A 24,521-nucleotide genomic window follows, 5' to 3' on the forward strand; every position below is an offset into this window, starting at 1 on the left:
TGGTGTCAAGTTTAGGGGGCCACCGATGGACCATTCATTTATGATCAAAGTTTTCTGACTATCACAAAGTTTCAACTTAAGTACTCCTACTACTTTATGCCTTTATTTAACACGGAAATTGATTATTACACAGAATAAGATGAAATAGAAATAGTAACGTCTTCGATAACAAATCTACCCCTCCATCTTTCAAAGTGGCTTACTTTGAAGAGGTTGAATTCTTTCAACTACAACCCCCTCGGGCTCACAAAATCAGTAAATCTCTTATACTTTCTTGGTCCTCACCTCCCTGTAATTTTTTCAAACTTAACATGGATAGTTCCAATCTGAACAATCCACGCAAAGGAGGCGGTTATTTGAACCTCAAATGGAGATTGGGTGCTAGGTTTTTCGCAAAGTTTTGAGCTAGCTTCAAACAACTTCATGGAGCTCATGGCTCTCAAGCAAGGGTTGCAACTAGTGGTAGATCAGAATTTGCGACCCGTTATTATTAGCATAGACTCGTCATAATTAATATGCTTCAACATGGAAATCTACTTTGTAATCCTGTTATTCATCACTGCAGGTTGTTACTCAGAAGTCTAGGAAGTCCCACCGTTCACCACAGCTACAGGGAGCAGAATAGGGCGGCTTATGCCCTCGCAAAGTGAGGAACCAAGCAAGCTTTTTTGAGACATTGCAGAATTTTTGTATCCCCACCTATTGTAGCACACGCTGCTTGGGATGACAAATGTGAAATATTTTTGTAGAACAACTTGTAACTCTAACTTCAATGGGCTTGTGCCCCCTAGCTTCGTTCTGGAGCTAGACTATGCTCCTTTCTTGTACAAAACTAGTGCTTAATATATAACTTCTTGTTTACCAAAAAACAAAAAAGAAAAAACGAAATTAAGCCTGAGATAAAATTCATACTATGTCTGAAACGAGATATAAATTTATCCCATCACAAAATTTATATCATCTATCAAATATGACTTAGTCTTCAAATATCCCACTTAATCTCATTCGACTTGAGATTATTTTATCACATTTCTCATGTGATATAAATTAATTCAAAGATTATATCTCTCACGCACACTAAATAATTCAAATATTATAACTCCAAAATAATTTAGTCAACGTACTAAAAGGTAAGCATGGGAATTAAGTTGTTAACATTATTAGGATCCGTTCGAGTTTTGATCATTAAAATCAAAAACATATTTATTATTTGATATTTTAAAGTTGAAAATAGAGATAAAACTATATTTAGTTATAATATTTTGAAAATAGGTATTGCTGAAGTTCAAAAACAAATATAAAAAGTAAAATTAAATTTTAAAAAATTTAAAATGCTCAAAAATCGAATTATTTTATGAAACTAAAAGAACATAGATTTTTTTCAGAATTTTTTTTTTAACAAGTGCAACGCGTAAATCCAAAATTAGTGAAAAAAAACTTAAAAGGTGTGTTAAAAAAAGTCAAAACATTATAAAAACGTACTAGTATTATTTACGACCAAACGAGTATTGAGGAATAAAATAATATAACATATTCCTAAAAGTTGCGAATAATATTTAAAGCCAAACGTCTACTTTAATATGCCAAAACACTAGTAACATGAAATACCTGATTCTAACTCCAAAACCGAAGTAATATGAAGCAAAGAGACTACGGTATATGCACTCACCAAATTATGCAGCAACCCCTGAAGACCATCGAATTGCAAAACTTTTTCATTACGTCTTAAAAAGCAGTAAACACAAATAAGGCTTGAAATTTAAGCTGTTAAGTGTCAATTGAGAGGCTGTGCCGACACTTCAACAAAGACGCCACAATGTGGAACCCGGAGAACTCATAGAAGCCCATTTTCCGTAAGGTAGTAGACCAAAAAATAAACTGGTTAACAAAGAACCGGTACAGTCAGTCACATAAAGCGTAAAGATTTTATGTGGCAATCAATGACAAACTCTCTCGACAAAATTCCCCTAAGACTGGCTTAGTTCAACCAGAAGAATTGATGACACCGTATGTGGTTTTATTTAAACAGACAAAGTATTGCCTTGCAAAATATAAAAATGTGAAAGCTACCAATGGACAACTCCTGACCACTAGCAAAACTATTATAACTTTTCCAACAAGATCTTCATGCAGTTGCTTCCTTGAGATACGCTATGAGATCTGCCCGCTCCTGTGGCTTCTTCAAACCAGGGAAAACCATCTTTGTCCCGGGAATGTACTGTACAAAAAAAGCCTCGGAGTCAGCAATTAAGGACAGTGATGAAGAAAAAATAGTTGCCAATATGATCCTAACACATTCAATTGTTGCTCATGTTACACCACCTAGAAAAGTTAAAGAGCAACACCCCCTATAGCTAGTCTATGTTGCAAAAACAGAATTGACACCACAATTAAGCAAAACAGCACAAAGGGATAATCTAAAAAGTCAATAAACCACTCACAGCAGCAGCTGATATTAATCAGTTTTGAACCAGCAGAAATAAAGCTCAAGTGCATTTGAAAAAAATAGTAGTACTCTGAGCATACTTTCATCATGCACGTTCTGAATGCATACATAGCTTTCCCCCAAAATGTATTTGTTTCAAAAACAAGACAGTATCAGAATCCCAGTAAACTGCAGTGAATGGATACAACACAATAACAACAAACCCAGTATATTTCCCACATGGTGAGGTCTAGGGAGGGAAGAATGTACGCAGTCCATACCACAGCCTCCGAAGAAGTAGATAGGCTGAATGGATACAAAACATCACGACAAAAAGAATTAACTGCACTCCACTCCCATCATCCCTCTCTACCTTTCCTTTGTGCATATCTTCACAAAATATAACCAGATACATGTGTGAACACTTGACTATGTAAGCAACAAAGTTCAAGGCTATGAGATGAAAAGCTAAAAATGATCAAGGAGCTAAGGTCTCTGCTTTCACGTTATTCAACCTCAACATCTTATGGCATAATTTACCTAGGATTCTTCAATTCGAACACTGTTGAAGACGCAAGTAAATAAAAATGGACCCCATAACTACTCATGCTTTCCGATTAGATGATCAGGCGCTTCCACATAGTACCAACACACAGGTTCCTCGGGGTGGAGGTGATGACATAATTAAATAAAAAAAGGTCGGCCAGTGAGATGACGGGAGGTCCACATTTCAACAAACACTTTCGATGTCATGGAAGACATTAAAGAAATTGAGGGACTACAGTTTAATGCATCTTCAATCTCACTTAAGAGGATAGTCAAATGCTGCCATCTCAAAGCCAAAAGCAATACCAAAGTTAGGTGCATAAGTTACCATCCAAATTTTCTTATGCCTACTTGCCTAGAGGTGCAAAGATCCCATCTAAGACTTGCATCCATTTTTCTGCTGCAAGTGCATATATCCAAACAGTGCTGCCATATTAAGGTAGGGCTTCCTCAATGCTGTATCTACCTACCTGCCGATCCCTTTATTTTCGCACATCTTAGCATTATCTAGATTCTTGCTATACATGTGTCATTTACTTAACTGGAAAATGGACGAACAAAAACCTATAACCGACCTTAAAAAATTGAGTATTAGAGACATCTTGTCAGGATGATCTTTCTTGTCTGAAGAGGGAAAAAAAAAACAAGTTCCGTAGTTAAGAACCAACTTTCAAGAATTTACGGGCTCTAAACCCTAAAGATGAATGAACAAAACGGAAGCTTGCTTTGCCAGCTGAATGTCCTATTTAAGGTGAGTTGGGGATTTCACAAGCATAATCTACATTTAAAAGGTAGTACCCTTCACTCAACGAAACAGCCTAAATTTTACTATATTATTGAAGTGCTGGCACCCAACTTTAGTCAGGGCTCTTAGGAGATGAAGGAACGGAAAATCAAAGGGTTACTATTTCTAAGGAAGATGGTTCATTCAGTTGCTCATCAACTCGAAGCATTGCCAACAAGTGAAAGAGCAGGGAAGCTCGATTTGGACATGAGGGGGAAGCCTTCAAAAAAGCTTCACTCCTTGGATAGTTGGATATGTGCAGGCTAAATACCAGGACAGGCAGCAATTCAATTTCTCTTCCTTGCTTTTACTTTCCTATTTTCACCTAATCAGCCGTATCTTTCCGACTAGACCTCTTCATTCATTTCACTTGGCGTGGTCCATAGATGAGAATGTCATAAGAAATAAACAAATTAGACGCAGGAGACGACTTAATCTCTAAAAGATGCTCCGATAATAAGAAATCTCTTTTATTTCAATATCTTACCCATACCAAACCGTTAAAATATATCCAATCCCCACCAGGAACCCATGGATCATTCAATTCTGATCACCTCCACGGTCAAATATTTCCAGGAGAACTCGATCTCGATATAACCAGGCTGTCAAGCCCCAAGTGGACTTGACTTAAGAGACGAACGAAAGGTTCGGTGAATTAATATGTGAGGATCAACATCAGCTGGATCTCAACTAAAATCATGGCATATATCTTGCAACAACAAACCTAGTGTATTCCCACAAAATGGGGTCCTCGGGTGGCATATATCTTACTATGCACAGTAATTATATAGACAGCTGAAATCCGCCAAAACTAATTTTTCTCAAGTAGGCATCAGAAGCAAACACATATAAGTAAAGCACTAAACAACTCTCCACAGAACAATACCAAAGTCATACACAAGCATAGCTGAGCCTTACCTTCTTAGGGTTGAGCAAGTAGTCATATAATGTATCCTCTCCCCAGTTCACAGCCATGTTTTTGTTTGCAGCAGAGTACGAATAACCTGGAGTTGTACCAGATTGTCTTCCAAAGAGCCCGTTCAAGTTGGGTCCTGATTGGGAATAAAGTTGAACATGTAAGAAAAAATTGAACGAGCACAAAGCAAACCTAATTGCTGCCCCTTGTGCAATATTACATGCACAAGAGGAAAAATACATGAAGTAACTTGCATGCTCAAGTATCAATCATATGAAAGAAAAAAAATATCATGAATGCACAATCCGAGCTCACAGCTAAATATAAGTTAAAATGGTGACAATCTTACAGCAAATATATGCATCCTAGCCTAACCACTACTAGGAAGGTAAGAAATTAACGAGCAAGTCTCATCCCACAACATGATTTTCTTTAAACCTCATTAGTATTTCAAGTTAATGAAATAGCAAACATATGATAACATGATATACAATTAGAATATAAAAGGGCAACATGATGCATGAAGTATCAGGTGTTCATGCAGGGGTCCAGGAAAGGTCAGCACCCTAGAGGGGTATAACATAGACAACTGAGCCCAACACAAGGGTAGGTGGCTTATGGGTTCGAACCTGTGACCCGCATAGGTCATAACTTTACTGTTGCTTCAAGTCTCCCCTTCATATAACCTTAAATATAGTCTACTGTAACTTGGACATTATGGCATAATCAATTGCTAATATCCATGTCTACAAGTTAAAATCATACATGTGCATCTCTCAGCACCTTGCGGCACCTTGATCCACCTTTGACTTCTAACAACTACATATATACCATTATGTGGTGCAGATCTCAAACAGAGCTGTGTGTCTTGCAGACAGACATATTACCACCACAACCTTAAATTAGTTCTACAAGTGTAATGGACTCTCAGCTCTATCAGAAATTTTTTCTCCTTATAATGGACTCACAGCTCTTCAGAAAATCAATATACTTGAATTTTACCCCATTAAAAACACATCAAAGGGAACCGTTTAACTGAGAAAATTCACTAGTTTTACCTTCAAATGCGAGGGCTGAGAAAAAAATGATTATTCAAACCGTATCCCATAGGCTTACAGAAAAGTCACTCTTCTGGTTCTCTCTTGGAGCTACATCCCCTTCCCAATACACCTCTCACTACCTAAACAAATGTCATCCTTATCTACAACTACAGCAGTCATCACCAACAAACATATGCACCACTTCAAAAGCCAACCGAAACAGTTACTTCCACGACATTCAATCAAAGGCATCTAAACAATCATTTTCAATGCGTGAAACCACTAAGAACTCAGGTCCACGGATGGATGAGACTCCACAGCAGAGCAAGAGCTCCGTAAGAGCGCTTAAGACACCCAAAAAATATCTATTACTCAAAGGAAATCTAAAGCAAACAATATACTCATATATAAGAAAGTAACAATCTAACGCGTCAAAAATCCATATAACATACGCAAATCTATTACACAGAAAACTCAGAATTCAGATCCGTGATAAACGACAAGTGATGAATAAAAATAAGAACAAAAAAACACAACATGTGAATAACTAACAAGCTGCAAATCAACAACCGAGGAAGAAAAACTCAGATCCGCGGATAAATAAGAAGCTGCAAATCAACAACAGAGACTAACAAAAAATAACTATGCAAAAAATCATCACCTTAGATAAATCAAACAATATACTCATATATAAGAAAGAAAGAAAGAATCAAACGCATCAAAGATCCGGATAACATATGTGAATCTAATACAGTAAAAAAAATTAAACTCGGATCCATGATAAATAAGGATCAAAAAACAGAATAAAAAGTCAACAAAAAAAAAAAACATAATATCATGTATATAGCGCATATGTTTATAATTCAAATAAAAGATATACCTTGTTTGTGACCAGCTCCTTTATCGACGGTGTGACATTGAGCGCACTTAGTTTTGAAGATCTTTTCTCCGGCTTTAGGATTACCTGGTGGCGCTTCTCCGAACGATGCCATTTCTACGGCTTACAATACACACGAATAACAATGAAAAGTTTGGCGGCGACAAATAGGAGAATGGTTCAGAGTGGTGGGAGGGTTTTGGTATGGTAATATAGAGAGTTCTAGAGGGTTCGTATTTTCAACTAATATAAGGCTTTTCGTGTTTGTGAAAATGTAAGGTGGAACGTGTCTCGAGGGCGGTGGAGCGGCACGCCTCTAGTTTTTCTAAAATGACTAAAAGGCCCCTTCCGCCCACGTGGTGTTGTGTTTTATTGACCCTCCATGTATTGTTCAAAAACGTTGAATTCTAAGGGCCCTTTGTACAAACGCATTTTTTTTTTCTTCTTTTCATTACAAGTGAAAATGTATGTCTACGAATAACTGCAACTTTCATTCTCTTTCCAAAAATTATTCAAACATACTATTTTAAAAGTATTTAATTCATGTCTAAATGCTTTAGAAACACTTGCATCAAACACTTTTGGACACGTTCTTCTCATTTTTTCCTCACAAATGCTCTTAAATAAAGAATTTTGAAGTAAATTTTGTAAAAGAGTTGAGGTAGTAAAATAATTTAGCGTCATACAATAACATACCTGACGTATTCCTACATAGTGGGGTCTAGAGAGGGTAGAGTGTACGCAGATCATATCACTAGCTCGGGTGAAATGGAGAGCCTGTTTCCGATAGACCCCCAACTTGGACCAATAACAGTATAACAAATACAAAACATAAATGCATATAAATTAGTACAGTATGCAAAATAAACTAATACCGCTAGCCACAAGATAATACTAAATCCTCAAGATAATACTAGAAACTATCAAACCGAAATCATAGGCATCACACAACACCATGAACAAGAAACTTCAGACACAAAAGAACGTTCCCCTGCTATTACCGATGCACTCTCACCCCCTAACCCTCTACCCTAATCTGCGTCCTCCACACCTTCCTATCAAGGGTCATGTCCTCATAAGCTGTAACTGCTCCATATCATGCCTAATCACTTCCTTTCAATATTTCTTCGGCTTATGCCTAATCCCTTCCTCTAATATTTCTTCAGCTTACCTCTACCCCGCCTAACACCATCCATAGCCAAGGTCTCACACCTCTGTACTGAAGCATCAGAACCCCTTCTCATCACGTACCCGAACCAATGTAATCTCACTTCAAGCATCTTGTCCTCCACCGAAGCAACTCTCACCTTCTCCTGAATAATCTCACTCCTCACCCTATCTTTTCTGGTAAGGCCACACATCCATCACAACATCTCATCTCCGATATGTTCAATTTTTGGATATGAGAGTTCTTTACTGGCCAACACTCCGCTCCATACAACACAGCTGGTTGGACTGACACTCTGTAGAACTTACCTTTAAGCTTTGGGGGCACCTTCTTATCACATAAAACTCCTGAAACGAGCCTCTATTTCAACCACCTTGCCCCAATACGATGCGTGACATCCTTGTTAATCTCACCATTACCCTAAATTATAGACCTCAGATATTTGAAACTCTTCCTCTTCTGAATGGCCTGAGAGTCTAACTTCTACCACCACGCCAACCTCCGGTGGCACATCACTGAATTTACACTCCAAGTACTCTGTCTTGGTCCTGCTCAACCGAAATCCTTTAGTCTCAAGCGTTTGTCTCCAAATATCCAACCTAACATTAATTCCTCATCGAGTCTCGTTAATCAGTATCATATCATCTGCAAACAACATACACCAAAGCACCTCTCCTTAAATATATCGCGTCAAAACATCCATCACCGAGGCAAATAAGAACGGACTAAGAGTCGATCCCTAGTGCAACCTTATCTAAATTGGAAAGTGCTGTGAATCTCCACCCACCGTCCTTACACGAGTCTTCGCACCATCATACATGTCCTGAATCGACCTAGAGTACGCCAGGGGCACCCCTCTAGCCTCCAAGCACCTCCGTAGAATCTCCCTAGGAACTCTGTCATAAGTTTTCTCAAGATCAATAAACACCACGTGCAAGTCGTTCTTCTTCTCCAGAAACTTCTCCACTAGTCTCCTCACAAGGTGAATGACCTCAGTAGTCGAGCGACCTGACATGAAATCGAACAGATTCTCAGAGATAGTCACGATCCTTCTCAGCCTTAACTCGACCACCCTTTCCCAATCCTTCATTGTATGACTCAGCAACTTAATACCTCTGTAGTTGTTGCAACCTTGGGTGTCTCCATTGTTCTTATATAATGAAATCATCGTACTCCACCTCCACGCTTCAGGCATCTTCGTCGCCCTAAAAATAATGTTAAACAATCTTGTCAACCACTCCAAACCTACCTCGCCTGTGCTCTTTCAAAAATCCACTGGAATCTCATCTGGCCCCGTCGCCTTACCCTGCCGCATCCTGCGAATAGCAACTTGACCTCCTCAACCTTGATACAAAACCTTTGTCCCCCTCGTTGTTCAAAAGTTTATGAAAATAGGACTGCCACCTCTTCCTAATGAGGGCATCCTCAACCAACACTGTATCATCCTCTCCCTTGATGCACTTCACTTGGTCAATGTACGAGCCCTCCGCTCTCTAGTCTTGGCAAGCCTATACAACTTCTTATCCCCGCCTTTTTCCTCTAAAGTTGCATACAGGCTCGCAAAAATTGTTGTCTTAGCCGTCGTAGCCGCTAACTTAGCCTCTCTTTTAGCTACCTTATACTCCTCCTTATTCGTCTGCGTTTTCTCATCATCCTTGCTCTCAACCAACTTAGCATAAGCCACCTTCTTAGACTCCACCTTGCTAAATCGACCTCTCGAGACACCCAACACCTCTTTAGCGATCTCCCTAATGCAACCGGCAATCGTCATAATACCAATAAATAAAACCAATTGCATTTAGAATCATTCAAACAATAGAGTGAAAGGCGAAGAAGATTACAATATAGAAGATTAAAATTTATTTCAAGTATCCGCTCCCTTAAAATTAAGCAAACAAAAAAATTCGCAATGTTTAAAATTGAGCTTTAGAATGTGTTAAAGGGTATATCACTATCAGCCCTCAGATATATAAACTTATCAGTCTCATAATTTTAAAGTTTTCTTGATTACATTTTTTTTGAAATGTTTTCTGAAATTGAAATGGGTTTGATAATTTTTAGAATAAAAAACTGCTCCTCATTCGCTTCTTTCTCCTCCTCCTTCTACAGTTCAAAAATCTTGCTCAATGCGCATTTTATTCTACATAGTATTTCGTTAGAAAATTAAATCCTACTATCAACAGTCCGCATCTTTGATTGGTTAAAAGGAATTCTATGACAATGATTATTATCTAAAGTATAAAAATATGTAATATTATCACATGAAAATAATTACTATGCTAAATTCAATTTATCTTATTAGTCAAGCGTTAAAAAACTCAAAAAAAGAAAAAAGAAAAAAAAAAGATACAGTACTACAATAGAATGAACAATTCTCAATCAGTCGATCTGCACTATTTTTTAAGTTATTTTACCTTTAGTAAAACAGGTTTGAGCTTAACTCAACTGGTCAATGAATGCTCTTCTAGTATATGTGGTGCAGTAAATGCTTATGTATTTATCAAAATGGTCACAATTATTTTTATTAGCATGTATCTAGAATTGTTATTAAAGTTTGTTATGAGTCTATTGTTATGTATGCCAAACTGCCAAATTGCCAACTAGCCAGCCGTATTTCATCAGAAAGAAGTAGTCTATGAACTGGCCAGCAACTTGTTATACATATGCACTTATTAGTTGTTTTGAGTTGTAATTGGATTTATTTTATTTGTTTTTAATACTTGGAAGATACATTGATTAGCTGTTCGCACTAGTTTCTAAAAGTCATTGGTTCAGCAGTTTATTTGAACATTATTTAATGTGGAACTTTCACGCTCAAGTTAAGGAGATAATGAATGATAAAAAGCTGTAAATATTATTCCCAGTCAAAAAGATGACATTAAATACATAGGAGTTTTAAAACAAAATGTTAGATGATACACTTTACAAATTATAGCAAAGCATATAGAAACCAAGTTGTATGATTAATATTCTTCCACCCTTTTCTATTACATTAATAACTGATCATATCTATGAATCTAAGTTACTTCACTTTCGGGTTTACAATTACTTGCAGTACTATTTGTTTAAAACTTAACAAGATAAGTATCTACGTAAAGAGAGTAATAAATACATGCCATGCATCTCTTTATCTGGTGCAAACAGCGAAAGCAATTAGTACTTTTTTTTTCCCTTCACAAAATCCCCTTATTATATATGCAGTAAATCCAAATAACTTAGAATCTCGTAAATATGTGGGCGCTTAAAATAGATCACATCATGGATTTAACGACGAATCGGTTAATCAGAAAACCTTGACAACTGCCTGGGAAAATGGAGGATGCAAAAGGGCAAAAGAAAGCCACACAAAGGCCAGTTTACTACTAGTTAAACCTTTCCCCTGAGCCACACAAAGGGGGGTGGAAGGGGCACCAAACAAAGGTGAGAATTTGTGACAGTTATAGTATCCATAAAAGCAACAGTCATCAGACCTTAATTCCTTCTGGGGCAAATTTTGGATCATGTAATAGCCATTCTCCATAGGTTGGCATTAAGCTACTAGGAATACACAAATAAAAGAACACTTTTATACAAGCACCAGTTGGTTAGATTTCTCCTCTCAAATCTTGTTTGCAAGTCCTAGTTATATTAATCAAAAATGTACCAAACACATCAAAATCACTCAAAGATAATGAAGACAAACAATTTAAAACCCAAAAAAGTGGCCTTTCAGATATCTTCTACCACCATCATGAAAGTAATAGGAATTACAAGAAAGATACAGCCCAAAGAAACTATAAGGGACCTTGAGCTTGTGATGGTGGAAGCATAGGCCAGCCAAGAAGTTGAGGTGAGCCAGGAGGTGTTGAGTGCTGACTAGGAGAGAATACACTTAGTTCCACAAAGGCCACCCCTGAGGGTCCATCCTTGTCCGTTGTACGAAAGGAAATAGATCCTCTCTTTGTTGAGGCAGCTGAATTTCTCCCAGGACTGCTCACCATACTTCCTCCAAGGGTGCTTTGGTTAGCAATTAGAGAAACAGTATCATTTTGTTCATCACTTAACCTTCTCCTAGCCTCTATATCCCTCTCTGAGCTCTTCTTCAGTTCTAAACAATCCCACAAGGGCATGATAATGAACATGAACAAGCCCATCGAAATACAAACAAGGAAGGAAACAAAACCCACAAATGCAAGAGCTTGAAAAGGTAAATGTTCTGGCCGAGTTTTAACAGTTAAACCGAGCGATAGAACCCTTAGAGGAAAGAAAGCAGAAATTGATATCACTAGAAAGTATACTCTCTTTCGCAGACTCCTATTGATAACCAAATGCAGGATACTTCCACCAAGCCAAAATAAATAAGAAGTTAGCATGATGGCAAAAAGACCAAGGCAGAAAATACTCAACAAAGGGTAAGTGCACAGGGCAACATCATCATCATCTTTAGATCGCTCGACTGGACTAGTGAAATAATGTGGCAAGTGGTGTCTCTTCTTAAATTGCTGTCCAGCCAAAATAAGTATGAGCTGTAGAGCAAAAAAGGGGAGGCAAAAGAGAAATATGTATCCGACTGTCTTGCCATTCCATTTCTGGCTTAAAGCTCCCGACTTCTGCAACGACGCCCGTAGGAGAAACACAACCGTGAGGTACAGGCAAGGTTCTGCAAAACCTAAGCTCGAAACAATGTAACACTTGCAAACAGTTTCCTGCCATGTGAAGCTAAAAGCATTCAACAATCTCCCGTCACCTCTAATAAAGTTCAACCGAACAATCTCTCCAAATCCCCACCAGATTGCAAACAATATAAACGTAATACGAATAACCCAAGGACCATGAAAATAGCCAAGCTGAATGTAACCTTGCCCGCCGCCGCGAATCTTGGTACGGAAATAGATCAAGAACAAAATGCAAAACAATCCAGCAAGTACCAACAGTGAAACAAGAATAATAGTAAGTACACCTAGTGCATCAACAGCTAATCTCGAATAGGGCATTACCCAAACCACAAATTGCACGCATGCTCTCCTCTGACAGCATGGAGACCCGAAACCCCTCCTCTACCACCACATAAACCACCACTTTCACTCCTCCTCCTCAAAACCAATGAAATTACAGATTTACCCTTGTTAACTCCTCTCAACCTCAAAACTACCATATATAAACACCCTCGAGATCTGATCTACCAATGAACTCTTCAACAATCAACTCTACCAATGTTCAATGTAATTTCCCTATACACAACAACAATACACAAATTGATCACAATCTACACATATATATAGTAGAAACAGCGCATTTACATACTTTTTTCAAAAAAAAAAAAAACATGGCATCCAGGCTAGCTTTCGCGCAACTCGACTAATTCCACGGGACAACTCTGGGGAAGAAATCACCTAGAGTTTTGTTTTTTTTGTCTCCGCTGGGATTTGAACGAGAGACCTCACGATTCTCATCCACTTCATTGACCACTAGGCCACACCGTTAGGTGCAGCAGTGCATTTATGTTAAAAACAAACCCTAAAGCAAAAAAAAATCAACAAAAAAGATACAATAACAGTAGTTGTTAAATGCAAAAAAATAGATCAATAGAAAGCTTACAATACAGAGAATCTTGATCTGGAGAGGTCAGTTTCCGAATCTTATTGTGGCCAGAGAGAATCGGGAGAGAAGAAACCCTAGGAAGAGAGGAAAAAGAGAGAAGAGGAGTGAAGGAAAATGGGGGTAGAGGGAAGGGAGCTTTGTTGGAAACAGGCTGTCGCCAGCGAATAAACCAAACCCAGAAATGGAAATTATTATTATATTATTATTATTATTATTATTGAGATTATAGTGTAATGTTTAATGGGGACCGATATGAAAATAAAAAAGAAAATTGAAATACTAAAAATATATAACAGGCTGTATACAGCTGGAAGACACCGAGCCTATAGGTTTGTTAATACTTCCGAGCCTAGTTGGCAACCTGAACCGTGGCGGTGTTTACGGTGAATGTTCTGACGTTGATTTTTCCTCTCTTTTTCTTTTTCTTTTTCTTTGTCTAAAATAAAATAAAAAAACAGAGAATAGTGACAGTTGGAATAATCAGTTTTAAATATTTTTTTAAGTTCTAAAAAAACTGGCAAATTAATTAATGAACATTTGGGACTCTCTCATAAAAAATTGTTTTTTTTTTTTTCAAATAAAATGCATGTCCAAACTTAACTTCAAATTATTATTACTTTAAAAACTCAAATTCTCAAAATTTCAACTTCAAAATAACTTCAAATTATTATTACTTTAAAAACTCAAATTCTCAAAATTTCAACTTCAAAATATATGAGTGTAAAACATACTAAAAACGTTTTTGGTCGTAGAGTTTAAGTTCTAAATAGATATTATAAAAGCAGTTTAACTTAGAAAATAAATGTTTATAATATTTTTATTTTTTTTAGTATTAATCGGTGACATGGATTGATGATGTAAACTGCAAAACAGTCGTTGAACTATCGCTGGGTACAATTTTAGATAAATAAGCTTTTAGGTAAAATTAAATGTTTTGTCCATTTTGAGTGGTAAAAACGACACGAATGTGTTGACAGTTGATTCAACCAAAAATTATGATTGAATTAGTTGAGATACCTTAAAAACTTAATGCCCATAATAATACGAATATTTTCATTAGGTTTGGAAGTCTTCTCTAATAATCGTCAATCATTTACCATTTATTTTCCTATATTCTTTCTATACCCAGCAAATTTTCAAAGGTCAAGGTCACATATACATGATTCGAAGTTCAACAATGTAATACGTCCAACTCACATGTAGCATACGGTCAAATGTTGAACAGAATATCTTACTTAGGAGCAACAGGTGATAACTGAAGATTAGTAGCTGTATTGTAGACAAATTATATACCATGTCAAATATGTATTACGAAAGGAAATATTGAAATTCGAAAAAAGGAAAAAAAAAATGTCATGACTGCCGATAAGCCATGTTTGTTTGAATTTCATGTATATTGATATTATATAGGTTTTAAAAAAAAAAGTTGAGTGTTAAGTTTTGACATATTTGAAGTTCAAAATTTGAAAAGGAAGATTAGTTTTAAGCCAAGAAGTTTCTCTGTAGACATGTGATACCACCAAAGAGAGTAGAGACCCACAACTCTTGTCCTTTTATGGTGCTCTTTCATTTTCGTAGGGTTGGGGTGAGTATATGTCGCAATTTTGGCATCTTTATGTCAATGCCTATTTCAGGACTCCTGTTAATTTACCAGTTGTGACTTGTGAACTTCTCTAATAAGGAACAAATCTGACACTCCCAAATTTCCTCTTCATATTATACTTAAGGGTGGTGTTCTCAAACAACTTTTCTACCCCACAAAGATACATATGTTGTTAGTGCTGCGTGTCACGATAGAAAGAGTACTATTCACATTTTTATTTTGAAAGGTACAGAAATAGCATTACTTACATTTAAATAACAGCAACGGTCCACTTAAAGACCACACTGGTCTTCCTACAGAAACTATGAAACCTTATACCTTTTTGTGGAGCAAACTTAAGGCAATTGTTTATCCAACTGGCCTGATACACAAGATTAGAGTTTCGTATGGACTCCAGGCTCCAAGTTCCAAAAGAACATTGAATTATAACTAGGAATACATAGAACAATTCATTTACAGTACTCGTTCTCCATAAATCAGGAACAGAGGAATTATTCTCATATATATGACTTCTCAGCTTTTTCTTTCCCCGTGTTACTGTATTTCCAAACCTCAAAACAGATAGCAGAAAGTAAGATAAAACTAACTCAAAAGAACCATCTAGCCTGACCTCAACTAATTCCACAGGTGGTTGCCTACCACCATCAGCACAGGAACCTTCTTCTATCAGTTAACACAATCAACTCGCTACTTTGATGTTTGACATTTTCCAGGCACCAAAATAGAATGGTCCAACAAGATAAGCCTGTAATAATTAGTTCTTGTGTCTATACAATCTTATTTCACTACAACTAACTTAAATAATGGAGATTGATGGAAACATCAGAATAGACAAATGACAATTCTATTCATTAATCTTTCCCCAATAAGACCCAGCCGTTAAATTGCCTTCATGTTTGAAATATATGGTACAACGGTGGCTTGAAAACAAACCTATTTTCACCGTCAAAACTGCATGTCAGCAGTTTCCTTCCTGTAAGCCTGGAGCCTCTCCTTCAACTTCTTGCTCTGTTCAAAATTTGCTTTCCTCTTTACAGCTTTCTGCAGGACGACATCTTTTTTTAATGGCTAATACATGAGATACATTGAAGATGACACTTTCAAAAACATAAAATTTCCTAATAGATAAGTCAAGAAACCTTACTTCCTGCCTGAAGCACCGGTCAAGCTTTATTTTTAGATCTGTGCATTGCCCAAGGAATTTCCCTATTGGGTGGTCTGTATGACACTTTTGAAACTCTTCAATTATCTGCACGACGGAGACATAGTCATCATTATAGTGTATATGAGATGTTTTGACAATTATTTCTTGATATTTACCAATAAAAAGAACAAACTAGTCAACAATTATGATATATACAAGACAAGACTAAATATCAACGTGAATAAACACATGCAAAGATACAGCCATTAAAATCAATTTCCAACAAGAAAGAGAAAGAGACGGGAACAAAAACACCCGTGCAAATATCTGACCATAAATTGACATAATAAAATGAGCAATCAATGCTTTAAAATATCTGATTCTATTTAACAATGTGAGCAACTTACATCAGCACACAAGGGGTGTCTATGCAGAGTCAAAGGTGGATGCATCGTCTTCCCTTGAGTTCAGAACCTATAGAAGACAGAAAAGTTTCCAAATAAATATTTCCCCTTCTCCATAAATTAAGGAAATAACATAGAACAGGAAAAAGTTAGAAAGAAAGTTACCAGATCACCCACAATAAAACAGAAAATTAAGGCATCAGGGAGACAGGTTTTTTTTCCCTTTTAAATATGTAACAAAGGAAGCCGTTGTTACAAATAAAAAGTCAACAACAACAATATACGTGCACCTAGTGTAATCCCATACGTAGGGTTTGGAGAGGATAGAGCGTACGCAGACTTTACCCCTACCATAAAGATACAGAGATCGTTTTTGAAGACCCTCGGATTAAGTAAAACATCTCGAAGCCGTTTGAAAAAGAGTACAGAGATGAAAGCAACAACAACAACGAAATATAGCTCTACGGAAAGCAATACATATCATATAGAAAGAACAATAACAACAACGAACTAGTGTGACAACTGCAGCACAGGAAACACAGATCATAACAAGAAGTGACGAACAAGAAACTATGATAATAGTGCTAATACTATTGGTAAGATAGTAGGTAGACCTACCGATAACACCGCCTAGCCTACCCTGCAGCAAAGTGAAAGAACATTCAACGATCAACTAACCTTCTACTCTAATCCATGACCTTGCACCATGTCCTATCCGATCACCTCCCCAAAAATTTCTTCTGCCTACCACTATCTCTCCGAACAACCACCAACACCAGCCTCTCACACCTCCTCACCAAGGCATCTATGCTTCTCCTCTTCACATGCCCAAACCATTTTAGATTTGGAGGCTAAGCTAGGGAAAATGCCATGCCAAGTCACTTATGGTGGAGGCCAGTTACATGTACAACAACCAAAAGAAAAACATCGTCTTTAAAGTCTAATTTAATCTCCTTTTCCCTAAAATTATCTTAGATTTTGTTCCCACCAAATAGATCAAGTACCAGAAACTTCTACAACAATGCATAACAATACTGTAAAAGCATTTCACATTTTCTTTCTTATTTCAGCTACTCTTCCCTTTCCTACTGAAATAACACGTTCAAAAGATTCTCTAAATATACTTTATATTTTCTGTCTTATTGTCGACATCTCTTCATGTTTCCCGCTAATTTAAACTAAACCATTGCACCATAGTTTCTGCATACCACAGCATACTTTTCATCGATCAACAATGTAACTAATTATTAAAGCAAAGATAGGCAAATCAACTAGTCCAATCAATCGAACCTTTTCAAATACATAAATGAACACAGTGAAATATTTAACTCATTCTCCCAAAATAATCATCAAAGAGACCTATACTCTTCCGCTCAAAACGTTCACTAAATGCATGTCCATCATATACAACTGGTTTGGATTTCTTTGACCTAGAAATATCATAAGCTAACTCGCGAGGAAAGAGCCACATCATCAATCGCGAAGCTAGGAAATTTGCTAAAGATGTTCAAAATCTTAGTATATTATACATAATATTTTTTTTTTTCTATAGCACGGTATAATTTTTCGACAAAGGGTGTTCAAGTGACCGTCAATGTAGCTACGCCCTTGCGCATCATATCGTGTTGTTTATAACAGCTAAATTCACCTGATTATCAAAGACGATCATTATAGTGCAGTACCAACTCAAAACTCGTAATCCAAAAAAATCTAATTAATTTCTAATACGTATAGAAAGAAGGCAAAGTAAGAATTACCTGATCGGAGAAGACCGGAGATAGTGGAAGAGCACCGGCGCCGGAAAGAGAATGGGCTGCAGATAAAATTAGGGATCCGAGTATCGGACCCTTTGGTATTTTTGGGATATTTGTTTTTTCCTGAAGTGGAATGTTTTAGTCCTTTACTTTATTTTCCTAATATTGATAGCAAGTGGACATATTCTCTTCATTCATTTTAGTTGTGAATTACTCCTATTTCATTTTTCGACGCATAAATTTTAACTAAATATTTAAAATATATTTTTTCATCATATTAATATGAAAAGGATTTTAACTTATAGTAGAGTAATATTTTTTGTATAATTTTTAAATTTAAAATATTAAATTATATATCTTAAAATATTGATCAAAATTCATGCAAATTAACCTCAAAAAGAGAATTAGTGACAAGTAAAAGTACAAGGAGAGAGTGCTTTCCTTTCTTTTTCTTTGGCCACCTCCCGACTCCCACCAGCAACAGTTATCAGCTAATTTTGTTCACCAACACTAACTGAGAATTAAACTTAAAACTTAACTATGCTCGGCCTACTTTATTGAACCACTAGATTAGATCCTTATTTTTGTGAAAACAGCTGAGAGATCTCTTTTTTGTTTTAGTTCTTTGTGTTTGAAGATTAAATTAATTCCATATTGTGATTAATGGATATTATTTTGGCAAAAAAAAAAAAAAAAAAGACATGAATATTATTTGACGGTTAATTTTAGATGGGTAATTTGAGTGTTTATGTTATTAGTTGATAAACTTGTTATTCTCTTGAGACGAGTTCTTTTTAAGTTTGTTGAATTTAAAAGGTCCGTGTCATCAAAACGTATGAATAGAATCACAATTTGAAAATCTAGGAAAATAATGTAGTAATTAAAGTCTAAAACATTAAATGGCTAGATGACTTTTAAACAAAAAGAGAAATATAAATGAGCCATAGAAATTGCGTGGTTTAGCAAGATAACACAACTTACATTGTTGCACCAAAAAGAAAGAGTAATACAACTAATGAATGCAAATTAATGAACGACTAGTCAAATCAATGACTACTCAATACTAATGATACGGACAGTCTGAGGCACTAAAGTTGGGCTTTGTGATGGAGCCTTACCTTACATTTCGTTGCTTTCACGGTTTGAACCCGTGACCTCCAGGTCACATGATAGTAACTTTACCAGCTACACTAAGCTCACCTATACTAAAATGATGATAGGAAAACAAAATCAAATACAAGCACAGAACAAGAAAAATTGGATCTTTTTTCTCCCTTTGTTGAAAGAGATTTCTTCTTTCAATGCAAAAGCAACCATGTAAAAGTAAATAAAATGTATCGCCTTTTTCATGTTTTTCCATCGAGCACAAAAACTTTGCACATCTATTTTGACAGATTTTGTAAAACATAATCTGAAAAATATGTCACATACAGGATATCAAGCCAGCTATCTCCCAACTATTTACACACTAGCTAAGACAAGGTTTTTTTCCCTGTTTCACCTCTTCTGTCCCTCCCTATTTTCTACAAGAATGAATTCTGGAAGTAATCGAACTATTTAACTACAATCAAAGATTTCTCTGATTTGAGGACAAATCTCTAATACCTTGTGAACAAATGGGCTGTTCTCTTATCCTCGATAAAAGGATTGAAACGTTCTCTGTTGCAATGTCAAGACGTTCCCTTGACTTTGCTGATTCTGTAACTAGAGTAGAAACCATACTCTGCAATAACTGGACCCTCTCGGTGTGGTCACTTTGAGTATTCTGAAGAACTTTTGTTGCTGGTGTACTGATTCGTCTCCACCGGTGTGGCAGATATCTTTCTGGTATTTGGAAGCAGTTTCCTGTTGAAAGAACACGGAGAGCATGGCGACACAGTATTCCAGAGAACTCAAATTGATGGCAGCTGCAGCTTATGATGCCCTCTCTTGGAACCCAGTAAACTTTCCGTCCACCCTCGAGTTTTGTATGATGTCGGACAAGGAAACCATCTTCCACCTGAAATGATGCATAATGGGCAGCCAAAACAAGTTGTTCTTGAAGCTTAGAGAATGCAAATGGTGTCAGAACTGTAGCAGCATGTGCTTCCATGGGAGCACCTGTTTTTAGGCATATATTTTGTAGATTTTGCTGCATTGTCTGCTGCTCTCCTGTTTGATCCTTGAAATCAACTGTAACAGCCACCTGATAATCCAGACTATGTAATTCAGAATGGAGATCACTTTTACTCGGTAAAAACATATGACGAACCAATCATCACCACGTTGAGAGGCATGCTAACTTTTCAACTATCGGACAGTAATCACCTCATGTTTCGTATACACCTCATCAAGTAGTGTGTTATAAAACCTTACTGAAAGAAACTAAAATGTGTATAAAACTAATTCCTAAACTAAAATAACTCGAAGGGGGGGGGAACAAGTGGATAGCAAAAACATTCATGACCTTCGTCATGACTGACAATTTTCTTCCTTGCACTCTCGAGATTACAGATTGTCAGGAAGCAAGCACGGTGTTTAAAGTTTAAACACCCTGCCAATTTTAACATTATGAGTATCTTTGGCAGTGTTGTACCAGATATCAAGCTTCACCTGAGATATCAAGTCCCTAACCTTCATCTGGCTTTGAAGTGGTTAAAAGCATTTCTTTAGCACTTTAAGATCATTTTACCACTACCAGTAAAAATAAACAGCGGCAACTTTAAGGTCTAGATAACATACCTGTTCCACAAAATGTGCTAGGCGGGTCTGTGCACTCAGAAACCGCTGGATAAAAGCATTGATCGACTTTGAGTGGCTTGTTGTGGTCATACCGGCAAAAAAGTGGCTCCTAAGGTATGGCAGCGCCCACAGTGATCTCAAGGAGAATAGACTGGCAATATGCCTGTTTGTATGGAGTCCAAATGAGTTCACCATGTCTCTCCAACCCAACTCAAAGTCCTCCACGGATTCCAAATTATAGAGTCGGTTAAACTCAGCCTTCCACTCGTTGTAACGCTCTCCTAAAACAGCATTAAACCATGATGGGTACTTTGCCACGACAAGCCAGATGCAAAGGGCATGCTTAGTCGTGGGCATCTCCAAGTTAATTGCCTCTTTGAGACACATATTTTGATCAGTTAGTACTGTTTGTGGAGCCTTCCCATTCATGAAAGCCAAGAACGCCTAACACATTTAAAAACAAACATAGTATCAACAGAGATTTTGAAAAATTGTTAGTATACTCATTTGTAGACACCATTTCATATTCATCTTGCATATTCTCCTCTCTTTTCTCAAAAAAAAAAAAAAAATCTCCTTCTATTGGAGCAGGAGGGGGTAGTGAGATGAAGGCATTAAAATACCATAAACACTAAACAGTATCAACTGAGATAATAAAGTGATATCAATGTTATCTGATCTGCCAAAAAAAAAAATGTCACAGCAACCATTTTCCTAATAGAAACTGATTATAAAACCATTAACATTCCAGGCCTTTTAAAACACATTTCCATTATTGCAAGTCCATACAACAACAATAACTTTTTCAATTTTTTAAATCACATATATTCGAAGTTTCCTTAGATACTTACAGAGTCTGATCTTTATAGCTTTTTGATGAAGAAAACAAAACTAGATATACATAGTCTGATCTTTATAAGACCAACAATGTCATATAAGAGCGAATGTTGGGCTGGTGACGTCCAACATATTCACAAGATGCGTGTTCTTGAGGTGCGAACAGTAAGATGAAGCATTCGACAGAAGGTACGAGCAGCACACGTCAAGGAGCTTTGTAGGTGCGAAACTAAGGTGAGTAAAGGTGTTAAAGAGAGAACGAGGTAGACCTAAAATCAGGAATATTGTCACAAAAGACCTACGATCTCTTGGAATCCACACAAAAAATACGGCACAAGAGAGAGAGATCTATATGAGCAACATTTATAAGTTCTGAACATATCTTAGTCACATTAATATATTTACTTCAGGTCTTACGTTTTCTAAGGATTATGTAGTCCAATCTGAGATTTATATGCCACTGGGAAATATACAACAAACTACCTATTACACACCAGTATTAAACCGTGTGTGACTGACCCTCGGGATTTCTCAGTTATCAACAAAACTGATATTTATTATTATTATTCATGTATAATACAGGTCTAAGATGAGCTTGATGGAGCTGCATGTACAATGAGGATTCATATAGTTGATCCCAACTTGCTTGGGATTGAAGCTCTTTTATTTTTGGATAAATGTGGTGTCGGGGCAAGTTTGCACGCACCTCGACTAATTCCACGGGATACCTGCCGCCTCCCACCAGCAATAGGTACCAGGTAACTCTGTCCACCAAGGCTAGAACGATGGGAGGAAATCCCAAGTGTTTGTCTCTGTTGGGAATTGAACCCGAGACCTCATGGTGCTCAACCCAACTCATTGAACCACCAGGCCACACCCTTGGATGCGCTTGGCATTGAAGCTTAATTGTTGCAGTTGTAGTATTTATAGAGTATGATCTAGCAGTTAATCACGGTCACTTATCTAGAAGCATGGAAGATGTGACAAGGCACATCATGAATCATAACAAGAATCTGAATCTTCAGTCACTATCAGATATCCAAATGACATACACGTAAAATATTTTAACTTTATTCTATGGTTTTTCTCAACTAATTTTTTGCTTTTCCTATACAGGAGGGGGTGGGGGTAGGGGTAGGGATCTGAGTAAAAGTAAAGGCCTCTAAGTTGGCCAATGGTTCGGAAATCAGCAGCATGAAATTGTATATTCCTGCTTTTACCTTCAAAGCCCAAGAATAGGATCTCAAAGTTTCCTCTCGAAGGAGAACGCAACCAAAGAAGCATGGCATACCATAGTTGTTCACTCCAACCCATATCCCAAGTGGCATGTCAAGAGCAGTCAACCGATGAGTTGTATCAAAGACCACAGCATCGCCAAAAATGTCATACGACTGGATGGATGAGGCATATGACCATGCAATATTTTCCAATCTGTTGTTGGAATCTAGTGAAAAATCATACTTGAAATTGGGATCCTTTTCCTTAATGTTTCTACACATTCTCAGCAAGTCTATGCTTTCATCCTCAGGATCCACCTTCCTGAACGACTGAAGCAAATTTCTCACATCCTTCTCAGTAAACGGCAAATAGCCTGGTTCCACACCCTTCTCTAGCTCCATAAGCCTCAGCATTTGCTGCACGGAAATCCCCGTTTTGGCAAACATTATAATCCGGCTCTTGTCTGCATCTGATATGCTCCGATACGCAGGAAGAAAGCGCACTTGGTTCGGCTCTAGAAGTTCGTGATTATGATGGTTCGTGAAACCAGTCACTCTCCATTCAGGCACTCCTAACTCAGTCGTCTTACTTATCCGCATATACGCTTGGCATCCACATCGCGATGACTTCCTATTCCTCTGAGGCTTATTATCGTTAGCAGCTTTAACAGGAGTATTCCCTGCACGATGGCAAACAAAATAGCGCCTCGTAAGTCCTTTCCCTACGCCATCTTTCCCTTCTGTACGATGACGCCTTATTGAAAACCCGCACCCTTTAGCAAATTCAGCATAGAATTCATAAGCAGCATCGTGATTGTGAAATCTCAGTCCTATGTATGGAACTGCCTCATTAGTTGTCTCCAGAGATAGCCTTGTTTGATCGGGTGATTCCTCAGTGCTGCTTGTATCATCCAAAGATAGAGATCTCTGATCGGAGGTATCGCCATAAATCTCCATCATTATAAACTTGTTTAATTTAAATCCAAACTAAATATAGTTTAAACATTCAACGTATTACTACAACAACAACTTACTCCATAGCTCGGCACAAATGAATGATTACTTACAGAAATGGAGACGGAGAAATCGTTTCATTTAAATCAGCGATTTGATGTTTATCTCCATCGAAACAAATACGCGCGAAATAACGTTACTGATTGAATTGATTATCCGTTGGGAGTATTTTGTTTTTTGAACAGAAAAAAAAAAAAGTGAAGGAAGAACCCTAATTTGCGCAGGTATGTGATGACACCCTTTTATACCAGCGGCGCACGTTTAAGGGACCGGACTCTATTTTGTTACTCAAACGGCGTCGTTCCTAATCCAAAAGTTGTTTTTAATGTTAAAGGGATCGTTTGTTTGGTATAGATTTATTTGGGGTCTAATTTATATCATTAATCAGACGTGAAGTAAATTCAATACTAAATTAGGTATACCATCAAAGTATGTGATGCAGTGAATGAGGCTGCTTCTTCCTTAATCAGAGGACTCGGGTTTTAGTCCTG

General features: G+C 37.1%; 4 protein-coding genes across 5 annotated transcripts; all 4 read right to left on the minus strand.

Annotated features, from left to right (window-relative positions):
* Positions 1-1,862: 1,862 nt before the first annotated feature.
* On the minus strand, positions 1,863-7,031 carry LOC107839844 (cytochrome c). The gene is made up of 3 exons (XM_016683482.2): positions 6,592-7,031; positions 4,674-4,807; positions 1,863-2,218 (listed from the first exon to the last, which is right to left on the minus strand). Exons 1-3 carry the CDS (start codon positions 6,701-6,703, stop codon positions 2,126-2,128), a joined length of 339 nt encoding a protein of 112 aa, XP_016538968.1. The 5' UTR covers positions 6,704-7,031; the 3' UTR covers positions 1,863-2,125.
* Positions 7,032-11,440: 4,409 nt separating this feature from the next.
* On the minus strand, positions 11,441-13,585 carry LOC107839843. 2 transcript variants are annotated; one of them, XM_016683481.2, is made up of 2 exons: positions 13,334-13,585; positions 11,441-12,966 (listed from the first exon to the last, which is right to left on the minus strand). In XM_016683481.2, exon 2 carries the CDS (start codon positions 12,727-12,729, stop codon positions 11,530-11,532), a length of 1,200 nt encoding a protein of 399 aa, XP_016538967.1. In that variant the 5' UTR covers positions 12,730-12,966; positions 13,334-13,585; the 3' UTR covers positions 11,441-11,529. The 2 variants fall into 2 exon arrangements, with proteins under 2 accessions (XP_016538967.1, XP_047250784.1); XM_047394828.1 differs by having other exon boundaries at positions 11,441-13,252; positions 13,334-13,520.
* Positions 13,586-15,344: 1,759 nt separating this feature from the next.
* Positions 15,345-18,489, minus strand: LOC107839842 (COX assembly mitochondrial protein 2 homolog). Its single transcript, XM_016683479.2, has 4 exons — positions 18,245-18,489; positions 16,491-16,557; positions 16,084-16,188; positions 15,345-15,980 (listed from the first exon to the last, which is right to left on the minus strand). The coding sequence occupies exons 2-4, from the start codon at positions 16,533-16,535 to the stop codon at positions 15,885-15,887; spliced, it is 246 nt and encodes an 81-aa protein (XP_016538965.1). The 5' UTR covers positions 16,536-16,557; positions 18,245-18,489; the 3' UTR covers positions 15,345-15,884.
* Positions 18,490-19,592: 1,103 nt separating this feature from the next.
* On the minus strand, positions 19,593-24,270 carry LOC107839841 (protein FAR1-RELATED SEQUENCE 11). Its single transcript, XM_047394829.1, has 3 exons — positions 23,020-24,270; positions 20,963-21,406; positions 19,593-20,426 (listed from the first exon to the last, which is right to left on the minus strand). The coding sequence occupies exons 1-3, from the start codon at positions 23,974-23,976 to the stop codon at positions 19,809-19,811; spliced, it is 2,019 nt and encodes a 672-aa protein (XP_047250785.1). The 5' UTR covers positions 23,977-24,270; the 3' UTR covers positions 19,593-19,808.
* Between the last annotated feature and the right edge of the window lie 251 nt (positions 24,271-24,521).

This window comes from Capsicum annuum, chromosome 8 (genome assembly GCF_002878395.1).
Source record: "Capsicum annuum cultivar UCD-10X-F1 chromosome 8, UCD10Xv1.1, whole genome shotgun sequence".
NCBI lineage: Eukaryota > Viridiplantae > Streptophyta > Magnoliopsida > Solanales > Solanaceae > Capsicum > Capsicum annuum.

Coding starts and splice junctions, on each gene's coding strand:
- LOC107839843 (XM_016683481.2), bottom strand. CDS start 12,729: ATGCCCTATTCGAGATTAGCTGTTGATGCACTAGGTGTACTTACTATT.
- LOC107839841 (XM_047394829.1), bottom strand. CDS start 23,976: ATGATGGAGATTTATGGCGATACCTCCGATCAGAGATCTCTATCTTTG. Junction 21,407..23,019: donor CCTATTCTTGGGCTTTGAAG/GTAAAAGCAGGA, acceptor TAAATGTGTTAG/GCGTTCTTGGCTTTCATGAA. Junction 20,427..20,962: donor TAGCACATTTTGTGGAACAG/GTATGTTATCTA, acceptor CTGGATTATCAG/GTGGCTGTTACAGTTGATTT.
- LOC107839842 (XM_016683479.2), bottom strand. CDS start 16,535: ATGCATCCACCTTTGACTCTGCATAGACACCCCTTGTGTGCTGAT. Junction 16,189..16,490: donor GACACCCCTTGTGTGCTGAT/GTAAGTTGCTCA, acceptor TCCGTCGTGCAG/ATAATTGAAGAGTTTCAAAA. Junction 15,981..16,083: donor ACCGGTGCTTCAGGCAGGAA/GTAAGGTTTCTT, acceptor GTCGTCCTGCAG/AAAGCTGTAAAGAGGAAAGC.
- LOC107839844 (XM_016683482.2), bottom strand. CDS start 6,703: ATGGCATCGTTCGGAGAAGCGCCACCAGGTAATCCTAAAGCCGGAGAA. Junction 4,808..6,591: donor AGGAGCTGGTCACAAACAAG/GTATATCTTTTA, acceptor ATTCCCAATCAG/GACCCAACTTGAACGGGCTC. Junction 2,219..4,673: donor ACTTGCTCAACCCTAAGAAG/GTAAGGCTCAGC, acceptor TTTTTTGTACAG/TACATTCCCGGGACAAAGAT.